This window comes from Balaenoptera ricei, chromosome 14 (assembly GCF_028023285.1).
Source record: "Balaenoptera ricei isolate mBalRic1 chromosome 14, mBalRic1.hap2, whole genome shotgun sequence".
Lineage (NCBI taxonomy): Eukaryota > Metazoa > Chordata > Mammalia > Artiodactyla > Balaenopteridae > Balaenoptera > Balaenoptera ricei.
The window spans coordinates 18380946-18404969 of NC_082652.1; the positions used below are offsets into that span (position 1 = coordinate 18380946).

General features: G+C 46.2%; 1 protein-coding gene across 7 annotated transcripts in view; it reads left to right on the top strand.

Annotated features, from left to right (window-relative positions):
* Positions 1 to 17109, top strand: part of GIT2 (GIT ArfGAP 2) — a 45384-nt gene extending 28275 nt beyond the window's left edge. For 2 of the 7 annotated variants that reach the window (XM_059895556.1, XM_059895557.1), the window contains exons 13-20: positions 92 to 234; positions 2264 to 2413; positions 6120 to 6368; positions 8001 to 8090; positions 12054 to 12136; positions 12744 to 12932; positions 16168 to 16231; positions 16767 to 17109. In XM_059895556.1, coding sequence (XP_059751539.1) covers positions 92 to 234; positions 2264 to 2413; positions 6120 to 6368; positions 8001 to 8090; positions 12054 to 12136; positions 12744 to 12932; positions 16168 to 16231; positions 16767 to 16979 — 1181 coding nt within the window. In that variant the 3' untranslated portion in view covers positions 16980 to 17109. Of the gene's footprint in view, positions 1 to 91; positions 235 to 2263; positions 2414 to 4788; positions 5605 to 6119; positions 6369 to 8000; positions 8091 to 12053; positions 12137 to 12743; positions 12933 to 16167; positions 16232 to 16766 lie in introns of those variants that run through there. The other 5 variants (XM_059895558.1, XM_059895559.1, XM_059895561.1 and 2 more) reach the window with 5 other exon arrangements.
* The last annotated feature ends 6915 nt before the right edge of the window (positions 17110 to 24024 follow it).

A 24024-nucleotide genomic window follows, 5' to 3' on the forward strand; every position in this document is an offset into this window, starting at 1 on the left:
TGTCATTTTCTTCCAGTCTTTTAAGTGGCTAGTTTTTTAGGAAAAAAAGTTTTTGCAAGCCTGAAGTAAAGTTTTTTGCTTCTATTGATAGACAATGTGGAGCTCATACTGAAAACAATCAATAACCAGCACAGTGGTGAGAGTCAGGACAATGACCAGCCGGACTATGACAGTGTGGCGTCAGATGAAGACACGGATCTGGAAGCCACTGTGAGCAAGGCGCACAGGCAGAAGGTGAGGTGGCACACTGCACACAGAAAGAGACTGTGTTTTCTTTTCAGATCTTTCCCCCTGAAAATTTGCCTGCTTTGTAAATCACTTGAGGGCTAGGCTTGTGAAAAGTGCTCTGGAAGTAGAGTCGGGTTTTCTGCTAGCTTGGGCCAAGCAAAGGTCAATGAGGTAAATAGTTTTAAAATAGGGGGTCTGTGGTCCCTGAGTCAGTTGTTGACTCACAGCCCTTCTGCAGTTTTGACTTTATAAAACCTGTGAGGAAGGACTGGTGGGTTTTATTCTTTCAACAAATGTTTACTTTTGTTGGATAGTTATCCAGACTTCCCTGGATAATATTCTCCTGAGTGAGGCCTAGTCCCTTTCCTCTACGAGGCCGTCACCACCCAGGAGGAGAGAGGACTGCAGTACAAGGGTCATAAACACGGACACAAGCGGGGGGTGGGGTGGTCAACGGAGACACAATTTGTCACTGAGGAGGAGTATCAGGGGAGGCTTTAATGTGTGTCTTGAAGAATGCCTGGGATGTGGGCGTGTGGAGAGGCTGGGGAGGGTGGGCTAGACAGAGAAGAAGTGAGACAGCGGCGTCGGGGGGGAAATCTGGTCACGTGTAGAGTCAGCCTGAAAGGAGTGGGAGTCAGAGCTGCAGCAGAGGGCAGGGGTCACACCATATGCAGGAGCATGACACCAGACCAAAGAGCCTGGACCTTGGCCAACAGTGCAGAGCCCAGGCAGCTTTTAGGCAGGGCAGGAGGGCGATGTCAGCCATGTTGGGTCCTCTGTTTTGGGAGGACTGTTCCGGTGGACCAGGGAGTGGAGGAAGGGACCCCAAGTAGGAGGTGCTGACGAGGTCCAAACAAGAGGTGACACAGGTTCACCTCAGGGCCTCGGCTGGGAGGGTCTGGATGGAAGAACAGTTACTGTAGCAAAGTGTGAGCCCGAGGACAGGGCAGCAGGGGCCTGGCTGGTCCACCCACTGCTGAGTCTCCCAGACCTGGCCCACAGAGGAGCCCAGCAAACATTTGAGAACGGATGAACAGGAGGAAGATAAAAAAGGCAGGGCTTGGCAATAAGTTGGATGTTTGAAGTGGGAAGGTAGACTTACTGGAGTTGTGTCCAGAGTTTTCCAGCTTACACAGCTGTGAGAATCAGTGGTGCCACTGGCAGGTGCAGGGAATGTGGAGGGGATGGCAGGAGTCACCTCTTGCATCTGAAACATCTCTGCCCGGTCTCCACAGAAGCGCTGGGTTCACTCGAGTGAAAGCCGGGTCATGACAGGACCCTACACGACGGGGTCCCTAGACTGGCCGGCCTCCTCCTCCTCTCCGCCTTGCACACCCATTCCCTCCAGCTGAGCCCTGCCGCTGGCTGTAACACCCTTCCTCCAGACAGCCATCTGACTAATGACCTCCCCTCCTGCAGGCTGTTGCTCATGTCCCACCTACCCACCTGTCAGGTTAAAATGCACCCACCTTCACCCCAACTTCAGCTCCCCAGCCCCTCACTCTGATCCATTCTATTTATTTTCCATAGCACTTATCACCTTTCACTGTACTATATAGTTATTTATTTTTATTTTTTCCTTCTCTCACTCTGTTGGGCTGTAAACACCATGGAAGCAGGAATCTTTGTCTATTTTCTTTTCTTATGTATCCCAAGCCCCTAGAACACTGCCTGATGCTTAGTAAAAAAGCATCAGAAAAGTTGGAATGAGTGAATTAATGAAATAATGAATGAAAAAAGAAAAATGAATGAGCAAGAGAAAGGCAGACAAGACAGATGTGCATAGTCATTGTCAGAATAGATTTGTAGCCCCACTGTCTGATCTATTAGAAAATACTGACTTAAAAATTTTTCAAATACTTCAGTAGCCCTACCTTTATGTTTTATTTTTGCATTACGTTTAGAAGCCTTGATTTGGTTTGATTAACTTTGCGATCCAGCTGGCGTGGTCAGAATTTGAAATTCTTTAGCAGTTAGTTTTGAATGTTATCATCGTCTCAGATTGTGAACATTTTCCCCAATTTATTTTTAGAGCCTAGATTCAGATTTATCAGATGGACCAGTCACTGTGCAGGAATTTATGGAGGTCAAAAACGCTCTAGTGGCTTCTGAGGCCAAGATACAACAGCTAATGAAGGTGAATAACAACTTGAGTGACGAGCTGAGAATTATGCAGAAAAAGGTAACATGTCAATAAATGCCAGGATGGTTGCTCTTTAACCCCATAGTATAAGGAAGAATCCCAGGCATGATATCAGCTTGTGGTCAGAGGGAAGAAACACAGATCTAAAAATCTTTGGGCCAAGCTGTCTTTTTGGAAGCAGTATGTATTTTGGATATTTTAAATGAAGTAACTTAGATTAGAAATAAATCCAGTGTAAGTTTCCCAGGTAGGAAAACATTACAGCCTATTAAATGTTTGTGTCAGTTGTAGAAACCCTTGCACTATCCTGTGCTTCCTGGGAAGCTAGACACCACTCCATGGATGTGATTCTTCCTATTTATTGCTTGTTCTAAAGAATAATCACACCATGAAGACAGGGCAGACGGAAGCCCAGGACAGGTGTATGTGTTTATCCACATTCCAAACCCCACACCACACAAGGGGTACTGTCCCTGTTCACTCTAGTCTAAGATATTACCCACCCCTGCCCTGGCAGCCCAGTCCCACAGCCCCGCTTTTTTTTCACCAGTAATTACCACTAATTTATGATGTCCTCAGAGCCACAGAATAGGTACTTAATAAATGTAAGAAAACATTGCGTTTGCACCAGTGAGAACTGTACGCTGGTAAGAAACAATCCCATTTGATCGGCATTTCCTTGTTTGCCTCCTTTTGAGAGAGTTAGAAATATACATATTAATCTCTATCTCTAAAAAAAGTATGGCTAATAGTAGCAAGGAATATGCTTCAGAGGGGATTACGTATATAACTTTTTATAAGAATGCTAAGAAAAAGAAGTGGAAAGATTCTAAATTCTGCCCAAGACTTTGTGGGTACTGCTCCCATCATTCAGTGCTCTACAAAATGAGATTCTGTACACTTCCTTAAACAGAAACAAAACAAAGTATATATCTGTGTCTTCCTACTATCATTTGAACAGTGATGCTTCAGAATCTTTATCAAGAACAGAGGACATGGTGCACCTCATTTGTGGCTGGGCCCTTTTCAGTGGTGCTTCCTAAAGGAAGGCTGAAGATCTAAGAAGAGGTCCGTGCCCCTCTGCTTGTCAGGGAAGAACACCGCAGTGCACCCGCGCCTGCGGCTTGGTCCAGAATTCTTTTGAGTTCTAGATCATTTTTGGAGACGTTTTGAGATAGATGGCCTCAATACCTGTAATAGAAGGGGACAGGAATGCCTGAAGATCAATCAGATTTTAATCAAACACTGGTTCTGTGCCGCCCTGGCCCTATCACCGGCTGGTGTGCAGCCATGAACAAGACAGACAAAGTGCCCTTTTGCCATAGCATACAGGGCTTGCACTTCTTCTGTCTTTTCTGAAATGTCTTTTGTTTAATGAATTACAGTTTGTCTCATTAATTGAACTAATGCATTTTTTTGAGGCGACTTTTTCTGAAACATGCTGACTTTGCCACTGCAAATCAGTCTGCTAAGCATCACCATTTTTGTTCTTATTATTCTCCTGTTAGTATTTGTAGAAATCACCAGAGATAACCTCGAATCTCTGAAAGCAAATGTCTCGAGCTTCTTTAAGAAATGCAGAGTGGAATTATTTGCCATTGTTCATGGATTATCTCCTGAATTCTTAGAAATGCTTTTTGATTTCTGAACCTATTATCTGTAACTTTTCATGTCCTGTTATACTCCTTCCGGACAAAAAAAGTGTAGTCTGGTTCTTATTAAGATAAGCACCATCCAGATTTATCTGAGGACATCTCGCTAAGTACAGAGTACTAAAATTTAAAAAAATTGAGACCAGGAACTAGTGGTCATCAAAGCACATTCAAGCAAAATCCAGGCTGGATGTTTTAGCGTGAAAAGTGTGAAGATAAAGTTTAAGATTTCAAGACCTTGTCTAAAATACTCTAAGAGGTTTTCACATAGACACACAAGCATGTGACCAGGTCCCCCAGCCCTACACTGAGGACCGTGTGTCAGTTATGCTCCTCACTGGTTGGACCTTGACCATTTCATCGTAGAATGTGAGTTCCCTAATAAGTAGTTTTGACAGGCACTTTATGCCTGTCTGTTTCCTGGAATGTAGGAATTTTCAGTAGCTGCTTGTCACTTTGCAGCTGTTCTTTCTTTGGAAAGGGAGTTGCAGATATAAGTTATGCCCTGAAAGCCTTTCTGGTGTAGAAGCAATCTACCCTTTCTTAGGGATCACGCTTTGAGAAAACTGAGAATGAGAGTATTTCTGTTGCAAAGACAGTAAATCAGACTTTCACAAAAGTTTGGCACTACTAATATAAAGTATGTGGAATTTGTTTATTTAGCGAAGATGCATTGATTTTATTTCAAAGTTAGGTAAAGTTTTTTAATATATATAGTTGACAAAGTAGCATGATTTGTGTCTGATCTTTCACATTTAACAGTTGCTTGGAAAAGATGCTAATTAATGAAGAGGAGCAGCCACTATTGGTGTATTTTTCACAGATCGGTGCTTTCTAAAATAGAAATTGAAAGTAACTCCTAACACTGAATGGGCTTGCTATTGAAAAAGTAATGATCTCCTGGTGCAGACACAGTTGCTTGTGGACTTAAGCCTTGGCCCTGGTGGGGAATTTGGTCACATTTTACAATCTGTGTCAAAGAGTAGACAGCTGAACTCACACCACACCCAGCTTATAAAATGTCCTGGAAGATGGAGGAGCACCACAGGGGAAGGACGTTGTGCAGCCTGGACTCGGTTAATTGTGTTTAAAATGCCAGATGCTAAAGAGTAACTCGGTTCCTTGCTGATCCCTTAACTCTAATTCATCCAGCACCATGAAGCAGCCTGCATGTAAGGAATGGAAAGAGCGTTCAGGGTCTCCAAGTGACAGCCTCTAACTAAAACGGGGTGGTGCCAGGCAGATTAGAGTGTTTAAAGCTGACACCACCACGGTCGCATTTTTGGGCGGCAGAGCCAAAGGAGAGAGAGGCCAGGTATTCCGGCCCTGGCTGAAAGATGGCGGATCACCAGAGGGCAGCGCGTGCTACGTGGAGCGTTCAGATGAAGATGTTGATAGTTCAATAGGTCTCCGGTTTTCTTCGTGATATGTTAATATAGCAAACTTAACCAAGATCTGGTTCCCTCTCTTTTTAAAAAAGTGCTAAATTGTTTGGAATTTTAAAGAGTATTATGTAATAAAAACTTGTTGATCTTATTTTTTCTTGTTGGCTTTTTGGGAAGCAGTAGCTCATCTGATTTTTCGTAAGCTGAATTTCACTGTCTTTCTTGCTTTGCAAAGCAACTCTAGTTATCTTTGTGCTGCTTCCATGGTGTCTGCTGACATTTTTGGCATTTGCAAATTGCTCAGGGCTCATTTGAAAAGCAAGTTACCTAAGTGATGTCTTAATGATCTCAAGCTCTTGCTTGAAACAGCCTTAGAATAATCCAGAGTGCAGCTTGCCTGCAAACATTTCCCAGGCCCACCATGACCAATTTTTACGTGGTTAGACAGTTCGCTTTTAAAAAGTCCAAACTGCAACGGTTTCACATTCAGAAATTAGCTATTTAATTTGCTTAAGTGACAAAGTGAGTTGATTGCGTTTCACTCATTCTAGAAGAAAGAGTTTTGGTTTGTAGTTGCCTTTGACTTTCAACCCAGCGCGCTGTTACTGTTCTTATTGTTAGAGCTGGTAGTTGTATGCGTTTACTTGGTGTTTGCTTTTTCTGCTTGCTGTAGAAAAACACAGTCCCACTGCCAAACATGTCTTTCAGCTTCAAACACTCCAGAGTGAAAATTCGAACCTCAGGAAACAGGCCACAACCAATATATATCAGGTGCAAACTGATTCTGAGTACACAGACACTTCCAACCACTCTTCCTTAAAGAGACGTCCATCTGCCCGGGGCAGTAGGCCCATGTCCATGTACGAGACGGGATCAGGTCAGAAACCCTATCTCCCAATGGGAGAAGTGAACCACCCCGAAGAGAGCAGGACAAGACTCCAGCCTTTCCCTGCGCACGTAAGTAACACCACTGGCGCTTCTGCTTTTCACTCTGTGTCCAGCCTGACTCCTGCCTTCCCTCTTCTGAACCTGCAGGTCCCCAGTCTCTGCTTTGCCAAATTGGGCTACAAGAGTCGTCCTTGTGTTTGCTGTATTAACATGTCGACAGGTGCTTGCGGTGTTCGCACAAGCACTCAGGGCCACTGGCCGAAAGTTTTCCACCTACCCTGGGGATTCTGGCTCTTGCTCAGCCCCTCTCCCCTTTTTCTCCCCCGTATCCATAATATCTTTCCCGGCCAGCCACTATTGGAACTTTTTTGGTAACACACTTCCTTCCCTATTTCCAAAAACAAAAGCAAATTATAAAGTTTACCGGCGGAAGTAAGTACCGTCTTCTTCGAGGTAGACGGGCATGTGCCCCCTTACACACAGGAGCCCTGAGAATTCCAGGCGCCCCCTCTGCTCCTCCCAGTGGAGCGAGTGGCGTCTGTGGCCTGGGCATGCAGGCCAGGTCTGGAAGCCTCTGGGCCTCCGCAGCCCCTGCACCTGTGGTCAGTGTGCCTGCTTAGCTGCATCCTCTTCCCTGCGTGGAGAAAGTGTTGCTTTTTCACTTCATAAGAATGAGATGTAAGAATTCTATATCGACCTTACAAGCGTTACATTCCAAAGATCGTATTGTGTAACAGGCTACTAATGCTTCTATTTTACAGTGGAATAACTATTGTGTTGTGAGGGTTTCAAATATTATATTTCTTGGGGATTAATTTGTTTTAAAAAACCTATGTTTTGACAAAATGTTGCAGGCATTTTGAACCTATGTGATGTTTTCTCAAAGAGTAATATTTATCTTTTTGAATGTCAGAGTTATTCTTCAGTCCACTCTTATAGGAGTTTCCAAAAAAATTCTCAGAGTAAATAGAAAGTAAAGGATATGGTCTAGGAAATTAAGCCCTAGTTTAATTTTGTCAAGCTTTAATGTGATAAAATTACAGTGTTGTTATATTGTAATTGGGAGTCTACTACTTCAACTTTTTAAGTTGTTTGGGCTGAACATTCTAAAGCAATTGATTTGATACATTTGGTGTAATGGGAATGCCATTGAACTAAGTTAAGAATCTTATTTTTGTATAACTGAAAGCAAAATTTAGGAAAAGCCACTTTGTTAGTTTTCACAGTGTACTTTTTTATTTTAGAAACATTTAAAATGTAAGAACGTCTTATTATTGTAAAAGTTCTATATCTGTACTAAGGAGCAGATTGATAGCATATACCAACTTTAAATCATTTGTATAGTTTTTCATTTCATATCATCTGTCCTGGTTAAAAAACAAATATTTGTTTAAGGCTGTCTATTAAAAAAAAAAAAAAACATTGGCAAATTTGACAAATTATGCTAGGTATTGTCTTTCCCTCATAGAAAAGTAACCTTATAAATTCCGAGTAATTTCCGAGAGGCATTTCACTAAGGGATTAAACATCTCTGGGGATCTGTCATTGGCTAGCGTGGAAGTTTCAGCACTGATCTCACGTGTGTAGTGAGTTGCTTTTTAGGATTCTTTTACTGGGAAACCTGGGCCGAAGCCAGGGTAGGTGGTGGGGTTTTTTGTTTGTTTTGTGTTTTCCCGAGTGTGTTTCTTTTTCCCCTTCCAGATTGGGAGGAGTGCGCTTGTGACCTCCTCTTCGTCTCTGCCTTCCTTCCCCTCCACACTTTCCTGGTCGAGGGACGAGAGCGCCCGAAGGGTTAAGTACACTCTGAATGCTCTGCTCTCTGGAGGAGGGGCAGCGCTCCTGGCGCTCTGTGCTTCTCCCAGCCCTCCCTCCCTCCGCTAAGTGCTCTCTGTCCTGCATGAGGCAGCGCTTCCCTCCTGGTGTCTCAGCTCTCAGCACTCACACACGCATGCATGTCTGCAGGAGGCGGCCTCCGTCTCCTCGAACTCCACATTGCTCAGTCTCACGTGACATTTAACAAAGTCTGCAGTTCACCCTGTAACACTGATTCTGAGCATTCTGTCTTTTTAAACAATCAGAAAATTAGCTGGCTGCTGGTTAAATATTATAATAGGGCAAATCTGTCCAAATTTGTTCAGGGAACTAGTGTATTTGGACTAACGGAAACACTAAGACATCGTGCTCTTTATTTTTTATTTTTTTTTACCTCTTGACATATTTTACCTCAGCACCTTACTTGACAAACCAAGGTTTTGCAGTCCCTGCGTTCTGCATCCGGATTGCAACACATGGCAGCACTGGAGGTGTAGGCACCTGTTAGTACGAAGCTGTTCACTTTGTTCTTTGGTCAAGTCCAGCTTGCCGACGTATAATTTACATTCCCAGTAACAGCACTTGATACAGGTAAGCTCCTTTTAGAGTAGCCAGGCAGCAAGTATTTATCAAGCACCTTGTCCACACCCAGCCTTTTGGAAAGTCAGTTAAAGGGTCCTGGGGACTTAGGTGACCTCCCTGCTCCCAAAGGCACTGTCAGTTTAAAAAACGGTTTCATGCATGAAGAGTACATGGCAGCAAGCTGGGAAAGTCGTGACAGAGCACAAGCTTTTCAGGCCTGCGTTCAGGTCCTGGCTCTTTTGTTTTTTACTGGAAGGGCAGTGTGGCTAAAGTGAGAGGAGGGAGGGTGGGTGTGGGTGAGGGACCACCTTTACAGACCAGGGGGATTTGCACTGCCCTTTGTCCGTTCCCTCCACGTTGGCAGGAACGATGGAGAGTCTTGCCCACTGCCAGTGCCTTATGGCTCGTGGAGGCCCTTTGGGGGTTCCTTTCTGCACTTTTGAGGTAATCTATTAAAAAAAACCTCTTGACATATGCTACTATCTTCTGAGCAGTTCTGAAATTGAACTGCACTGTTTATATTACAGTATTTCAGTTAAAGTAAGGGGCAGTTAAATAGAAATGAATATCTTATTTGAAATGTTGTTGCTAAGAGTCCAGTAAACCTCTTTTTGTCCACTGTGAAAGTTTTTAAAAATTTGTTGGTAGTTTTGAGAATTATTGCAGAGACTGCTTACTGAGACAGTGTTTTGTGCCGGTCATTTAAACTGATGATCCTGATTGCTCCTGACAGCTTCATCGTGAGTTTAGGTTTTTATGGCATGTCTGTATGCAGAGAAAACTACAAATCTATTAAATAAACTGAACCAGCACCAGCTATAAGGTAACTTTTCTATTAACAGCTTTGAGAGAGCAGCACTTTTAACTAGTAGACCTTAGTTCTGCATGTTTACAATAATTTTCATAAAATTAATGCTGACTAATTTGAAATCCTGAAATATGCTTTTGTTGATAACGATGAAGGATTTAATGTAAGTAATGGATTTCCTGGGTGGTTATTGTTGTACATTGTTTTCTGTATTTGAGAAACATTTCCTGAGTACTTTTATTAGATATATGAGTCATTACTCTTCTAAAATGTTTCAATGAAACTTGGTACTTTTGATCATTGTGGAGGTAATGCATTTGATTTGTAATTATCAAATTTACATCAAGGAAGGCAAAAAGATCCATTATAAAAAGGTGGGATTTTTCTGGGTTTAATTCCGTTTTCTAGCTTTTTCCACCGGAGCAGCTCTGGACAAATGTCCCAGGATAATTATTTAAATGCAGGTTTTTAATATTCCATTTTATGCTGTGTATGTGCATGTACACACACAAACATACACTCATCTGTGTGTGTGTACGTATATATAAAAACTAAAGGAAAAGAAATTTATTAGACATTCACTGTGAAAGGTAAGAAGAGATTTTTTTGTTTTGTTTTGTTTTTTGTTTTTTGTTTTGTTTTTTGAGATCATCTCTGCAAGAGCCTGGTTTCACTGTTCCGTGCCTGCCTTTGGTCTTCCATGTAGATAGCCAGTAGCCAGTAACTCACTGATTGATCCATGAAGCCAAACCAAAAGCAGCAAGTGAAGCAGAACTGCTTGCTGGTAGGAGATATAAACAAAGGGATCTTAAATGTTGTAGTAGTTTTTACAGAACTGAGCTTTACAGACTCTTTATAGCTGCAGGCCAACATTTTCAGTCATTTGCCAGATGTATTTGAGTGGTTTCAGTACAAACTCGTATTGAACTTTAGGAGCCCAGTGCAAGTGTCTTACGTTAAGTGACTGGGACCAAATAGAGCATTTGGGGGAAACATGAAAGACCTCAGCAGACAGAGAAAGAGTGTTCTCCCTGGGAGAGGACAGAGAGGGGTCACGGGGATAGTAAGCAGCACGTGGTGTGACCAAGGAGCCTTTCCCCATCTCAGGGCTGCCTGTCTGCCTGTCTGCCCGCCTGCCCGCCCGCCCGCATAGGGCCTTCAGAGGGCCGAGCAGCATTATCAGTAAGGAGCAAGCAATTAAACTTTATGGAGACTTACTTAACTGACTCACTCTAAGGGAGCCATTCATTTGAGTGAAGCTACAGGGTCTCCGTATGTTTAAACAGGGCTCTGAATTTACAGGCTCTATATCTTTAGCCACATTTTATTGCAGCAACAATAAAATTCCTTAGGCACATGTTTTGATTAACTTGGATTAAATTCAAGTTACAGAGCTAGAAATAGCTCATATTTGTCTTTTGCAATTGGTAATCAATTTAGGTTTTAAATCAGCTTCCACTGATTTCTGTTCAAATGAAGAAATTCCCAAGCACTATGGGTAAAATAAATACTGAGGGGAAATCCTTTGTATTAAATACTCCAGAACTAACATAGTCCCTTTCAAAGGAATGTGGTCCCCTTCAAATGTTGTCACCCCAGAATGCCCTGTACTTAGCAGTGCTGCCATTTGCTCAAAACAGTTGTAGGGTTCCTGTGTCCCATTTTTGTTGCACCATATCTTTATGTTTTAAGGGATAGATGTTTTGGGAGACAGATGAAAGGGGTTGGAAACCAAGTGTCACACCGGGTTAATCCATTTTGGTTCACAAACAACGTGTGGCAATGAATGAATGGTTTCTGGTTTCCTTGTGTGGCTCACACAAGCCGTCTCTGAGGATAGTTCTTGGAGAGCTGTGTTGTGAGCAGTGGAGGTCCTCAGGGCCCCAGGTGTGGGGTGTTGGAGGTGGCAGGAGACAGGAAGCCCAGGTTCTTAGTCCAGGTTTTCTGCTGACTCTTTGACCTTGGGGGTGACCCCCAGCTCTTTTGGCCCTTCCTTTTCCCATCTGGTATTAGACTAGCTAACCTGCAGGCGACTCCCAGTGCTGACGATCTGTGGATATATGTGCGGACCCATTTGCTTCTTAAATGGGCCCCATTATATTATAGTTAAACTTCATACTCCTCAGCTAAACGTGAGCGTTGCCTTGCATGTTTGTTAGTTTGTACCGGGGATCTGTGTATGGAGCAGCTAAGAAGCAAAGAAGAAAATGGGGCAGAGAAGGAAAGAAACCGTTTCTGGATCCACTATTCATCTGTTACTAAATTTAAAAAAAAATTTTTGTTTTATTTTCTGGCCGCGCCACGCGGCTTGCAGGATCATAGTTCCCTGACCAGAGATCAAACCCGGGCCCCGGGACAGTGAAAGCACCGTGTCCTAACCACTGGACCACCAGGGAATTCCCTGTTCCTAAATTTTTAATAAAGCATCGGCCCCCGTCCCAGATGAGATCTGGGGCATGAAGGCCACGTAGCCTGACAGGTAACAATTCCCGAGAAGGCACCCAGGAAGTGTCTGGTGCTCTCAACTAATGGGGTCGCCTTTTCTCTTGTAGGCATCCAGGCTGGAGAAGCAGAACAGCACACCTGAAAGTGACTATGACAACACTCCCAATGACAGGGACCCGGATGACTTGGGGTACATGTGCAGGAAGAATGCCCTGGGGCTGGGCTCTTCAACCAGAGACCGAGCAGCGTGGTCAGGAGGCACACTTCACCACCTGCACCCGCTTCTCTGTTTTCAGACCCATAAGGTCCTCAGATATTAAGGCATAAGTTCATAGTTCACACCTCTTCCCATCTCACATTATTGCCACAGGGGCCTTTTTTCCTTTTACCAGCAGATTAGACTCATCTCTGAGTCTGTGTAATGCGCTTAAAGTCAGTTCTCCATTTCATTTTCGAGTCAACGTTAGGTTACATCCTGCATTTGCATCCCAAGGAATTGGCTCGATTAGGGTGGCTTCATAACCACACACCCTCCCTGTTCCGGTTGTTCCCTCCCTTTCCCCGTCTTCAGCCTTCCTACGAGGGTCATCACGTCCACCCCCGTGGTAGAACGAAGCAGCCTCCCTATGAGCTGTGGCTGCCTGCTAATGAACCAGCCTTACCCTGAGTCTCCTGCCAGACAGGATAAAGGAAACCACAAAAGCAGCCTTCGGCACATGCACATGCTGTGGCTCCTAGAAGCAGAGAGGCAGCTGATCGGTACCTGTCACATTTAACCACTTCTTCAATGCTCACAGGCCAAGCAGGAAGGGAAGGCAAAGAAGTACAGTGTGGCAAGGTGATGGCTCAGGCCCAGATGCAGCAGAGCCCCACGCGGCCCCGAGCCCCGTCTTCCCCAGCACCGAAGACGTCATCCGGAAGACTGAACAGATCACTAAAAACATACAGGAGCTCTTAAGAGCAGCCCAAGAAAATAAACACGACAGGTAAGGGGGCTTGACTGTCCGGCCTGGCAGGACGTGTGCACGTGCTCTGGAAGAGATGCTGCTGCTCCCTTACAGGCGGGGATTTTTTTTTTAATACGCTCACTTCAAAAGTTGTTGAAAATTTCAGGTTTATGTAACAGGCTTAAAAACAAATTTGTAAATTTGTCTTTTTTTTTTAATGTAGTATTTTTAATCTTTCATCTTCTTATGAAGTGCTCTGAATATAGCTGCCTCTAGAGATAGAATTGCAGCGTATTTGGGGTAGTGACATTCCTAGTTCTCGAGGTGAAAGAAGCTACCTCAAAACTGGCAACACATTCTCCCGGCCACACTGCTGTCTGTGGTCTCCTTAGCTGGGGAGAAATCTGCTGCCATAGAAGGTATCCTGAAATGAACTTGATTTCTTACTTTTTTCCCTCATGCATGTGCACGTCTAAGAAGCAAGTGGTTTTTAGAAAAGTTTATCTAATTGTCACCCAAATCATTCTGTGCTCCTGAATGAAGAGTCTGCTCGCTCTGGGCAGAACCATATCTTGCAGAGTTATTTCTTACTGCAGAGAAGGGCCCGGCTCTCGTTCTAACTCACCCCTCTGTTCTCTGGTAAGTTGTTAGCTGTTGCAGGTGGTATCCTAGTCACACGCGGCCGGCCTGCTCCAGACACAATCATGACACGTTTAACATCATCCCACTGAGTTTATGAAAGCGGCTGAATTTGATCAAAACCCAAGAACAATCTCATTTTTTTCATTAGGTCAGCAAAGTTTAGGGCTTCAGTGAAGAACTTCTCTCCATGCCTTTGCACGAACAAAAGTTGTTCAAGGAACACAGTACTGCTTCTTCTTTTTCCTGTTCTCTTCCATGAAAAGATGCACCAGTGTCTTTTGCATTCTCCGTGTCCCTCGCACTGCCATGCTCACCTCCCCATTTTCTACCCTTTTCCGTTTTGCTGTACAGCTCAGACTTCTCCCGGTGTCATTATTTCCCACTCAGTAGGAGAGGAATGGTCAGTGTTTATTGAAGGAGCAGAGCTAGTCTTCATGGCTGGACTGCTGGAGGCTCCTCAGAGAAAAGGAGGAACCTGCATAATTTCTCAGCCTCCTTCCACGAAAATTATATAGCTGTTTATCTCCCCCCCTGCCCCGGACTTCCTCTTTATCACACGCCCTTCCTGCCTCACACGCTACAGGTGTGGAGTTCCTCTGCTCAGCACCACAGCCTTGGCAACAGACAACTTCATTACCACATTACATAAAGCAAAACGTTTCACACCTCAAACGTATCAAGGCACCGTGATAACAGGGTGAACTCCTTCCCTGGGGCTCTCCCACCATTGAACAACATGCTTCACTTCTCATTTCCCCTGGCTCAGAAGTGCCTTGCTCGTATTTCAAACAGCAACCAAGAACTATGCTTACATTAAGTTTCTCTCTTTGATGGTTGTCAAAAATATAAATATCTGCCCTGGAGCTGTTTCTGGCTTCAAAGATCACAATATGTGATGTGGTACAATTTGGGAAGTTTCTTTTTTTTTTTAAGATGTACAAATCCATTCAATATATGTCATGATCTGTTTTCTGTAAGAACCATGAGAGAATGATGCAGAGATTTTTAATCATCAACTCACTCTTTTGGTTTAAACTAGAATTGGCCTAGAGAATTTATATTTTATAAATTGTTCAGTGTTCTCTTAAAATTTCTGGTTCCTTGCATATCTGAGACACTTTCTCTTTTTTTTGGCTGCATTGGGTCTTTGTTGCTGCGCGTGGGCTTTCTCTAGTTGCGGTGAGCGGGGGCTACTCTTCGTTGAGGTGCGCGGGCCTCTCATTGTAGTGGTTTCTCCTGTTGCAGAGCACGGGCTCTAGGTGCGTGGGCTTCTGTAGTTGTAGCACGTGGGCTCAGTAGTTGCAGCACGCAGGTCCTAGAGTACACGGGCTTCAGTAGTTGTGGCGCACGGGCTCTAGAGCACAGGCTCAGTAGTTGTGGCACACGGGCTTAGTTGGTCTACGGCATGTGGGATCTTCCCGGACCAGGGCTCGAACCTGTGTCCCCTGCATTGGCAGACGGATTCTTAACCACTGTGCCACGAGGGAAGTCCCGACACTTTCATTTATAACCTTATGTTATACGAATTAAACCCATGCCTTTTTCTCTTGTTTTCTCCTCTCGATGATCCATTGCTTGTGCTCGTCCTAAGTGGACCAGTAGCCCATGCAGGCACGGTCAGGCTTAGTCCTGGTCCCCTGGGCTGAGCAAGCTCCCCACAGCCCCTGACTTTCCCTCAGCCTGGTCCCATCCCCTCAGCCTCCAGCCTCACTCCCTGCCTGTCTCTGTTTCTGTCTCTCTCTCTTACACACAATTACATAGTCCAGGGATTACTACATATTATGCGCAAAAGCCTTTTCAAGATAACAAGTTGTGAACGTGGACCCCCTCTGGTAGAGAAGGAGGAGGACTTTGTCATTAATCTGCATGTGCTTTCTTTCGTGGCTTATTGAGGACTTCCTAAAATATGTCGTAATGAGTGAGTTTTTGAGAGATGTCCTTAGGAAAAATGTCTCCTCTGTGTAGCAGGAGGAAAGGGTGAATTATATTTCTGGGTCAAAATGAAAACCATAACCAGCAAAACATAAAACTCTTAGGTGTGGCTCTCAGTTAATGCTCAAGAAACATTTATGGCTGATACAGTGGTTGCTGTGGACATTGCCTTTTTTTGAGGGTCTTTGTCACCAGATGGGTTGTTGCCCCTTCACATTTGCAAGTTAAATAACTCCTATGCATTGGTGTTTTTGTTATTTCATGGTGTATGGTTCTAACTGCTCATAAAGGTAAAAGTTGGGAATTCCCAATTGGAAGGCATTTTGGTATAATTCAAACCAGTTTCTTGAGATGCAATGATTTAATTAAAATGTAGGCAGTCTTAATTTGAATGACCACCTTGAGGAGGTATAGATATCTTTACAGACTAACTGTTCTGTGGCTCCACCTGGCTGGTAGTGGACGTTGCCTACATTCATACCTGGAGACTGTTTTTGTCTGACTGAATGAACTTTCAAGAAAGGATGGGGCCCCTGCTTTATCACAGAGCACCTCCTGTTGATGTGGGATCCACAGCAGGTTGGCCATGGCCTCAACCCCTTTGTTACGGGAATGTAAATGGGACCTATTCTTAGCTGAGTATTCTCTGTCTCTGAATTATTTTCACTGTCTTTGAATAACGTCTTCAATATTCTTGCAGTTATATTCCCTGCTCAGAGAGGATACACGTAGCTGTTACAGAAATGGCAGCATTATTCCCCAAAGTAAGTCACTCCCTACTAACTTGGTTCAGATCCCTTTAATGAACCGTAAGAAATTTCTTTATGACCTTTACATTATATTAATCTTTTTGTAGCACAGAAAGTTTTAAATATGCAAATAGCCATATAGGGCTTTGAAATATTTTTTGTGCTACATGAGTATTGATTTGGGTTTAATAAGACAAGAATGTACAAGCCAAATGCTGAAAGGTAAAGCATTAATAGAATGAAATTTTACCTGGAATATTTCACCCAAGTGGATTAATGTTTTTCAAAAACCACTTCAGTATAGCACTACTAAATGCATACTACTAAATACACTGCATGCACTTTGACCTTTGAGACAGAGCCCTTCAGCATCCGCCACGCTGTGGGTTGCCAAGCTTGCAATGTTCTGAGCACCCTCAGTGAAAAAGTGCTGGACAGAACTGCTGTTCACTGTGGAATAGCTTGAGTTGTTTTCTGAGGAATGCTTGTCCCTGCTCTTGGATACATCCACCCTGCAATTCATGGCGAATGCCTGTGTTTTTCTGTTTAGAAACCCAGGTCCGACATGGTGAGGACTTCCCTCCGCTTACTGACATCCAGTGCCTACCGACTCCAGTCGGAGTGCAAGAAGACCCTCCCAGGCGACCCGGGCCCGCCCACGGACATCCAGCTGGTCACGCAGCAGGTCATCCAGTGTGCGTACGACATCGCCAAGGCCGCCAAACAGCTGGTCACCATCACCACCAAAGAGAACAACAACTGAATGGCAGGGCTGGCCCGGCCCTTCTGTTTTCGAGGCTTTTCTAAGTCTGGTTTCCAATTTAGACATGGAACTCTTCCGATTTTTACAGAAACAAACGTTTAATGAAAATTTAAAACTTTTTAAAAGAAAACTCAGTATTATTTTTGCATGTTTTCTAACAAATTTTCAACTGTTAATTTAACCCACTTGCCTTATTTGTGCCTGTTTGCCAGTTTACCTTCTGACGTGCTGTTGTGCTGTCCGTGACCGTCGAGTTAATGATCATAGATATCCAAAAGCAGATCTTCATTGTTTAAAGTATTTTAGAACTTTTCCATCCCTTCAGACTCCTTGCGTATGGCTAAAACTATAAGTGAGAGTTTTACTGAAACATTCTCCGGAGAGAGTTGGGTTAAAAAAAAAAAAAAATCAACATTGTCTGTTCCCTATCAAGCATTGTGCAATAAGCAGATTTTCCAGCCTCTACTGCAGAATCTCTAAGTTTGGGGTATCTCCAAGCAGGCATGTTAGAGAAAGGACTTTGCCACTTTCTAAAAATAGTGTAACGATCTCTCTTGGAAGGCAACAAGGAAGTGTTCAGTTTCTTTTAACTGTTCTATCATATTAGATGTTCTCTCATCTAATTCTTCAATCCTATCTCTGTCTATTTCTATTTTACTATCATCCTGAAGTCTCCATGGCATCCGATAAGCACTCATGCTCCCTGTAGTGTGTCCCTTGGCCGTGTTATCACGCACACTCTGAGGAGCCTCAGTCCCACAAGCCGTAACTAATTTCGTCCCTCCCCATTCAGATAGCACTGCCATAAACGGTGACAAGAGCAATGATCTGCTCCCCTTACTCCTCTAGCCGCCTAAAGCCTTCCCACACGACCTGCTTCGCGTATCTCGCCACCTTTAAGGACTTCTTATGAGGTAAGATGTGTACAATCACCTGAGTTCGCTTCTCTTCCATTATCTCACTGGTACTTCACAGTTAGACATCACCTTTCAAGGGACTTCCAATGCAGGGGGTGTGGGTTCGATCCCTGGTTGGGGAGCTGAGATTCTATATGCCTCATGGCCAAAAAAAACAAAACATAAAACAGAAGTGATATTGTAACAAATTCAGTAAAGACTTGAAAAAAAATGGTCCACATCAAAAAAAAAAAAATTCTTTAGACATCACCTTTCAAGAATTCCCTGGAGTGCTCTCGCTGACTACCCACTATTCCAAAACTACGAAAGCATGCAGGTGTAAATTCTGGAACGTACTGAGATTAAGTTAATCTCAACTGAGCCTTTTAAGTTACTAAGAAGAGCTTTGTTGTTCTAAAAGCTAAAGCATATTTCTTCCTGCTTGTTGCCGCAGTTTTGTGTGGGTGTGGCTCAGACCCTGACCTAGACCAGGGGGACCAGGGGGTACTGACATTGGTGAGTGAAGCGAGCCAGGTGCCCAGGGCAGGGGACAGTGGGGGAGCCCGTGGCACATCAGTGGGCACAGCAGCTCCCTGGCTCCACTCAGGCTGCCACGTGGAAAAGTGGGCCTGGGGTTGCTGGAGCTTTGATTTGTCAGGAGACACCAGATATATTTTGTGCCGTCTCCCCATTTGTAAATGTTCGCGACTCATCTAAAAGTGTTCACGGCTCACGTGTGGGTGAGCTTCGGCCTGTAGGCTGCCAGCTCACAGCTCTGCTGTGTAGTGTGAGGGCCTGGCTTCCCTGGTCTCCCCCGGTTTAGCCTCTGGGCCTTACCTGGAGCGTGGCCACCGTGCCCTGTGATCAGTTGCTGTTAGTCCTTGTTTCACCCATCTTTTCTGTCCCATAGCGCTCGTTCACACACGTGAAAAAGTCAAACTAATCAAAGTTGCCTAAAAACATCGTCAATAAGCCTGTATTTTCGCAGAACTGTTTGATTCACAAACACCTTTGTAGTGTGACCGAATGCTGTCGGAGAGGAGCACCGCAATGGTGTTTGGTTTACTAAGTCACTGTGAGTGGGTGCTTTCGCCGGCTTTTGCTGCACTGAGTAGTGTGGGGAAAGGGTCCACATCTCCAAGACTTGTCTGCACAAACCTAAGTGCCATGCTCTTATTGGATGCTGAGGGGACGCCTTCTCAAAGGATGTCTTCTACCTTAAGTTCAAGCAGTGTCTGAGAACCTTTTCTGCATGCTGCATGTACCGGGCTGTCCCTCCTCTTCCTTGCAAACACGTGCCCTCCTGCCAGGCCTACATGGGCTCCTCGGGAAAGACCCAGCGGCAGTCCAGAGTCAGTGCCCTTGGCCTCCCGGGGAGGACGGGCTTCTGGATAATGAGTCGCCTGCGGTGGGTGAAGTGGTGTCTTCACTCCAACACTCAGGACCTGCAGTGATGGATGCTGTTTCATGCCGCTGGAGAAAGTCAAGGAACATGGGGACCACCAAAGCATTTCCAGTTGTGAGAACACCGCAGGAGGTTGCTCTGTTAACCCACAGTGCCAAAACCCGGGAAGGAAGTTCCCAGGTGGAGTGACAGGAGGGCCACAGCTCGTCCTTCTCATCAAAGTGCCCTGCCCGTTTCCTCGGCCCTGAGAGGCCGGGGTTAGAGGTCCCCGGGGCCTGCAGACAACTCGCACCTTGTCTGAACGGTCGTTCACCGTCTTTTGCACATGGGTTCCACAGCCTTGCACTAGTGTCTGAGTTCTGTAATGTCATTCTCTTACCCTTGATTCTCAAATCCCTGCCCCCTCAAATGCCCCTCGGAGCTGAGAGGTCGGAGGTAGGAAACCGGCATTTGCCACTTGCTGGGGGGAGACAGCTCCACCCCTGGGCTCCTTCAGCTGAAGTCATCTTCTGCCTCGGAATGCAAATAGTTCGTACTTGCCAAAGAACAATGAATCGGGCCCAAAGACCAAATACAGCATCTCATCAATTGGAACTACAAACGCACAACTCAGGAGCTGTCCTCCGATCCCTCCAGCAGTTTAAGCTGCAGAACCAGAGTGAGACCGGCATGAGTGTCCTCCGCAGCCACCCTGAGCTCCCCAAGCAGGGAGTTTTCCTTCTTTCCTTGTCCCGGTTGAAGGTCACCTTGATTTTACAAAAGAAAATGCTGCATAGGAAAAATGAAATGCCTTTTATTCCAATGTGTTTTATCCATGTCACCCATTATTCTGTACTTATTTTTCCTGTTTGTTGTACATTCTATTCCTGTAATTATTGTTCAACCCTTTAAGCGTTGTAAAATCATTTTGGAATTTGTGCCTGCTACTTATGCAATAAACAGGCTCTGTAAGTGTCCTTGTGGTAATTCTATGCTTCCCATCAATAAGTTGATGTTTCCAGATACTAGGTCAAAGTTCCTAGAAAGTTCTTCCCACAGAACCCCATCTTTGATGAGAGACGGTATCAAATGTGCCTCCACCCTGGGGGGGGCTCTGTCTGTTTTCAGAAAGGATGACCTTTTCCTCCTCTGTGCTCAGCAGATAGCTTTCTTACAAGAAGTCCTGCATCAGGGAATCAGTTCCATGTATCTTATCATGATGCATTTACTCTTCACGTTAAATTTTGTAAATTCAGCGAAAGCCAGCCGAGCGCAGGCGCCCTCACTTCTCCTGGGCAGGTGATCGGGTGGCGAAGTCAGTTCGGTCTCTCGAGGCCCCCAGTCTTCTACTTTCAGAGCCAGGCTGTTGTGCGGGTTCACATGGGGGAGCTGTGGGATAGATTTACACCGGGTTCGACAAGGATACCCACAGACCCCGACAACTGTCCTCCCGACGGGTGACTTGGGGCACTTCTCCCAACGGAAGAAGGGGTGGGGCAGCACGGGTGCCTTTCTAAGCGAGAAGCCCGGGGAAGACGGGGCATCCTCTCTGTGTGATCCAGCTCGTCCGAGGACCTCGCAGTTCAGACCCATCATCAGCTCACTCCCAGAGACAGCTCCTAGGGCAGGGGTTCTCCAGTGAGCCAGCATCAGAGCCCCTGGAGGGCTTGGGAAAGAGTCTCCTGTTCACCTCTGCTTCAGCAGCTCTGGGGCAGGGGCCCAAGGATCTGCGCTTCTCACGGGGTCCCAGGGCTGCTGCTGCTGCTGGTCCAGGGACCGCACTCTGAGAAGCACCACTGTAGACCATTTTCAGGCCCCGCCACCAACACCGCACAGCTCCTTGCCTTCTGCTTTCGAGACACGCCTGGGACCCGGGACCCTTTACTGCAGTGTTGCAAAGCTTGCACCTGGACCCACCTCACCTCAAGCTACAAAATACAGAGAAACTGTATTCGACTAAAAATAACTGTGTGCATGGGCAGTTGGGGCAAATTCTGGACCCAAAAGATACAAAAAGAAAGACAAAAAAAAAAAAAAAAAAAAAGAAAACCAACTGCCATTTCTGAAGAGCCAGGAGCAAAAACAGCGTGTTGGGAGCAAAAGTAGGGTACTGAGCATGCCCCCTGCACTCAACACCACTTAAGGGGGAGGTAGAATACCTAAGCCACCCCTCCAGCCAGACCTCTGGACACAACCCTACCCTCACCCCATATAAGGAACAGGCTTGCCCCACCCGTCAGCTAGCGAGCAAGCCAGGGAAACTGTTGTTTGTTCTTGCTCCCCGCTGCTGCAGCAGGGGCCCCAATAAAGCCTTGCCTGAATTTCATGTCTGGCCTCTAGTCAATTTCTCTTGATTGGGGAAGGCCAAGAACCCTGGTCGGTATCACTTTTAGCCGTGTTTTTATAATAATTATAATTAAAGCTCACATTTATCAACTATTTACTCTGTGCCAGGCACCGTGGTGGGTTCCTTATGTATATTAACTTGTTGAATCCTATCTGCAGCCCTGTGAAGCAGGAGGAGTTGTTCCCATTTTACAGATGTGGAAGTTACACTTGAGGAGGTTACGTCCCGCATCCAGGGATGAGGGAGAGCGTGTGAGTTATTGTCAGTCCGGTGTGTCTTCCTCGTAATCAGCCAAGGTGGGTTTTCATGACCCTAGAGGGGTCTGTGACTAAGGAGCTCAGAGAACGTGGCCTCTGTGCAGAGGTGAAGCCTGGGGAGGCTGCATCCCTGAAGGTCTGCGTAAGAGGTGATGTGAGATGATGTGAATAAAGGGCATTAGTAAGTAACCGGGGCACAGTCTTCTTGTGCCCATAAGACGTGTCTCACCCTTGAGCCCCAGGCACCAGGACCCCTCCAGCGTTTGTTGAGTGACCGACTGGCAGGACTGTCCACTGGCTCCCAAGCATGGGCATTGCTTTCCCAACCGTGGGGCTGCGCAGAGGCGGCCTCACCACAGGGACAGCTCGGGGGCCATCTGAGGTTGACACTCTGCGAGGCTGTCCAGGAGCCGGTCCCCGTGGCCCACGGACACCGGGCAGAGGTGACCACCAAACCAGAAGCCAGAGCCACACAAGGTGGGACGGATTCCTTCATAGCTTTACGGGGGCATGTGGCAGCTCACCACAGAGTAGGTCCCCGGGGAGGGGCCTCTGGGGACAAGGAAAGGCACAGTGAAGCCCTGCTTCATCCTGCCCCCCCAAACATACCATCCTCCCTCCCCCACACCCAGGTCCTTGTTCACAAGCACAGCTTCCCTGGCCACGCTCCCCAAACTTCCCAGCCCATTTCTCGCCCCAGTGCCTCTTCTCCCCCAAATCCCTTTTCACCCCTCACCCCTTCCCAACACCTTCCCCTCTCTTCCCCCTCAGGCCCCTCACTCCTCTCCCTTCCTCTCCAGCCCTTGTAGCACCACCCTCTGTGTCCTGCCCCTGCCCTCAGCCTTCTCTTCACCTCCTTTCCCTTTCAGATCCCCAGGTAATTACCTCTCACCCAGCCTTGGCCTCTTCTCTTGCCTTAGTCCTGTAAGCTCCGTCTTTCTCCCAGGTCCTACTTTCCTCAGGAGCCCAGGACACATTACAGACAGGAAGTCTGGTCTTACAATTTGCACACACATCCCCGCCCACACGATGGCCTAAGAGTGGCTCTTAGCCCCCCTCGCCCCACACCTTGCTATCTGCTTCCCTCTCCCAGCCCTCCCCTCTCAGGACCTCTCCCTCTTTCAATACTTCCCCACCCTACCCCACCCCATTCCTTTCAGACCAGAGGGGCTGAGTTCATACTGGCACTCATTGTGTGCAGTCACTGGGCTAAGTGCAATTTTCTACGGTAGCAACTGAAACAACCCCCCCCCCATTTTGCAGATGAGGAAACTGAGGCCCAGTTAGTGGTGGTGGAGCAAGTCAGAGCATGGGACCTGTGCTCAACCATGGGGCACTTCCTGGCACAGTGGACCCTCCAGGATGAGGGCTGCAGGAATGTGGCAGACAGCAGACCTTCTGGAAGCAGAAGAGGGTGAGGAATGGCCATGACCTGCATAGAGGTAAGGTGGGAGGGAGGTGTGGGGCAGACTCAGAGGCAATCCTCGTGCCTGGGAGCATCAGAGAGGAAGGCCGGGATGCTGGTCTCTGTGTGGTCTTCTGCCCACCCTGGGTGCCGGGGGAGTTTAAAGGAATGTTGAACACTGAGTTTTTGTTTTGTCTTCCAATTCCGTGTTTGCCACAGTATTTCTTGTCTTTTCTGTCTGTTTCAAATTGAGACATTTGGTAACCGCTACTCAAAGTCAGACTCGGATCTATGAGTGGAGGATATTGCCCAATTCAGCTGTTTCAACAGTTCAGGGCCTCACAGATCCCACAGGGCACGTAGAGGCACCCAGGTCGGCCATTCTGGAAGGAGCAGCCCTGTGCCTGCTGCTGGAAGCCAGGGGGGCTCCCTCCAGGGGACTGGATGGGACTCCCCGCACTCAGGGAGGGAGGGAGGAAGCTGGCTCAGTGGAGGAGCGCAGCCTATCGGCCTGCTGCTTCCTATTCAAGCAAGGTGGAAATCCTGCCGGAGTCCAGCAGCAGAGATGAGGGTGCTTCCACCACTGGCAGGTTGTTTACTGGGCAGGGGAGGAGGCGGGGATCCTCTTGACAGGAAAAATAGGTCCATTTGAGCTTGGTGGTTTCGGTATCTATCTTACCCATCCTCACATCCCCATTCTCCACTTTTCATGGATGAAGAACTGGCCCAAAGAGGGGTCACCTGGCCCCTAAGTGG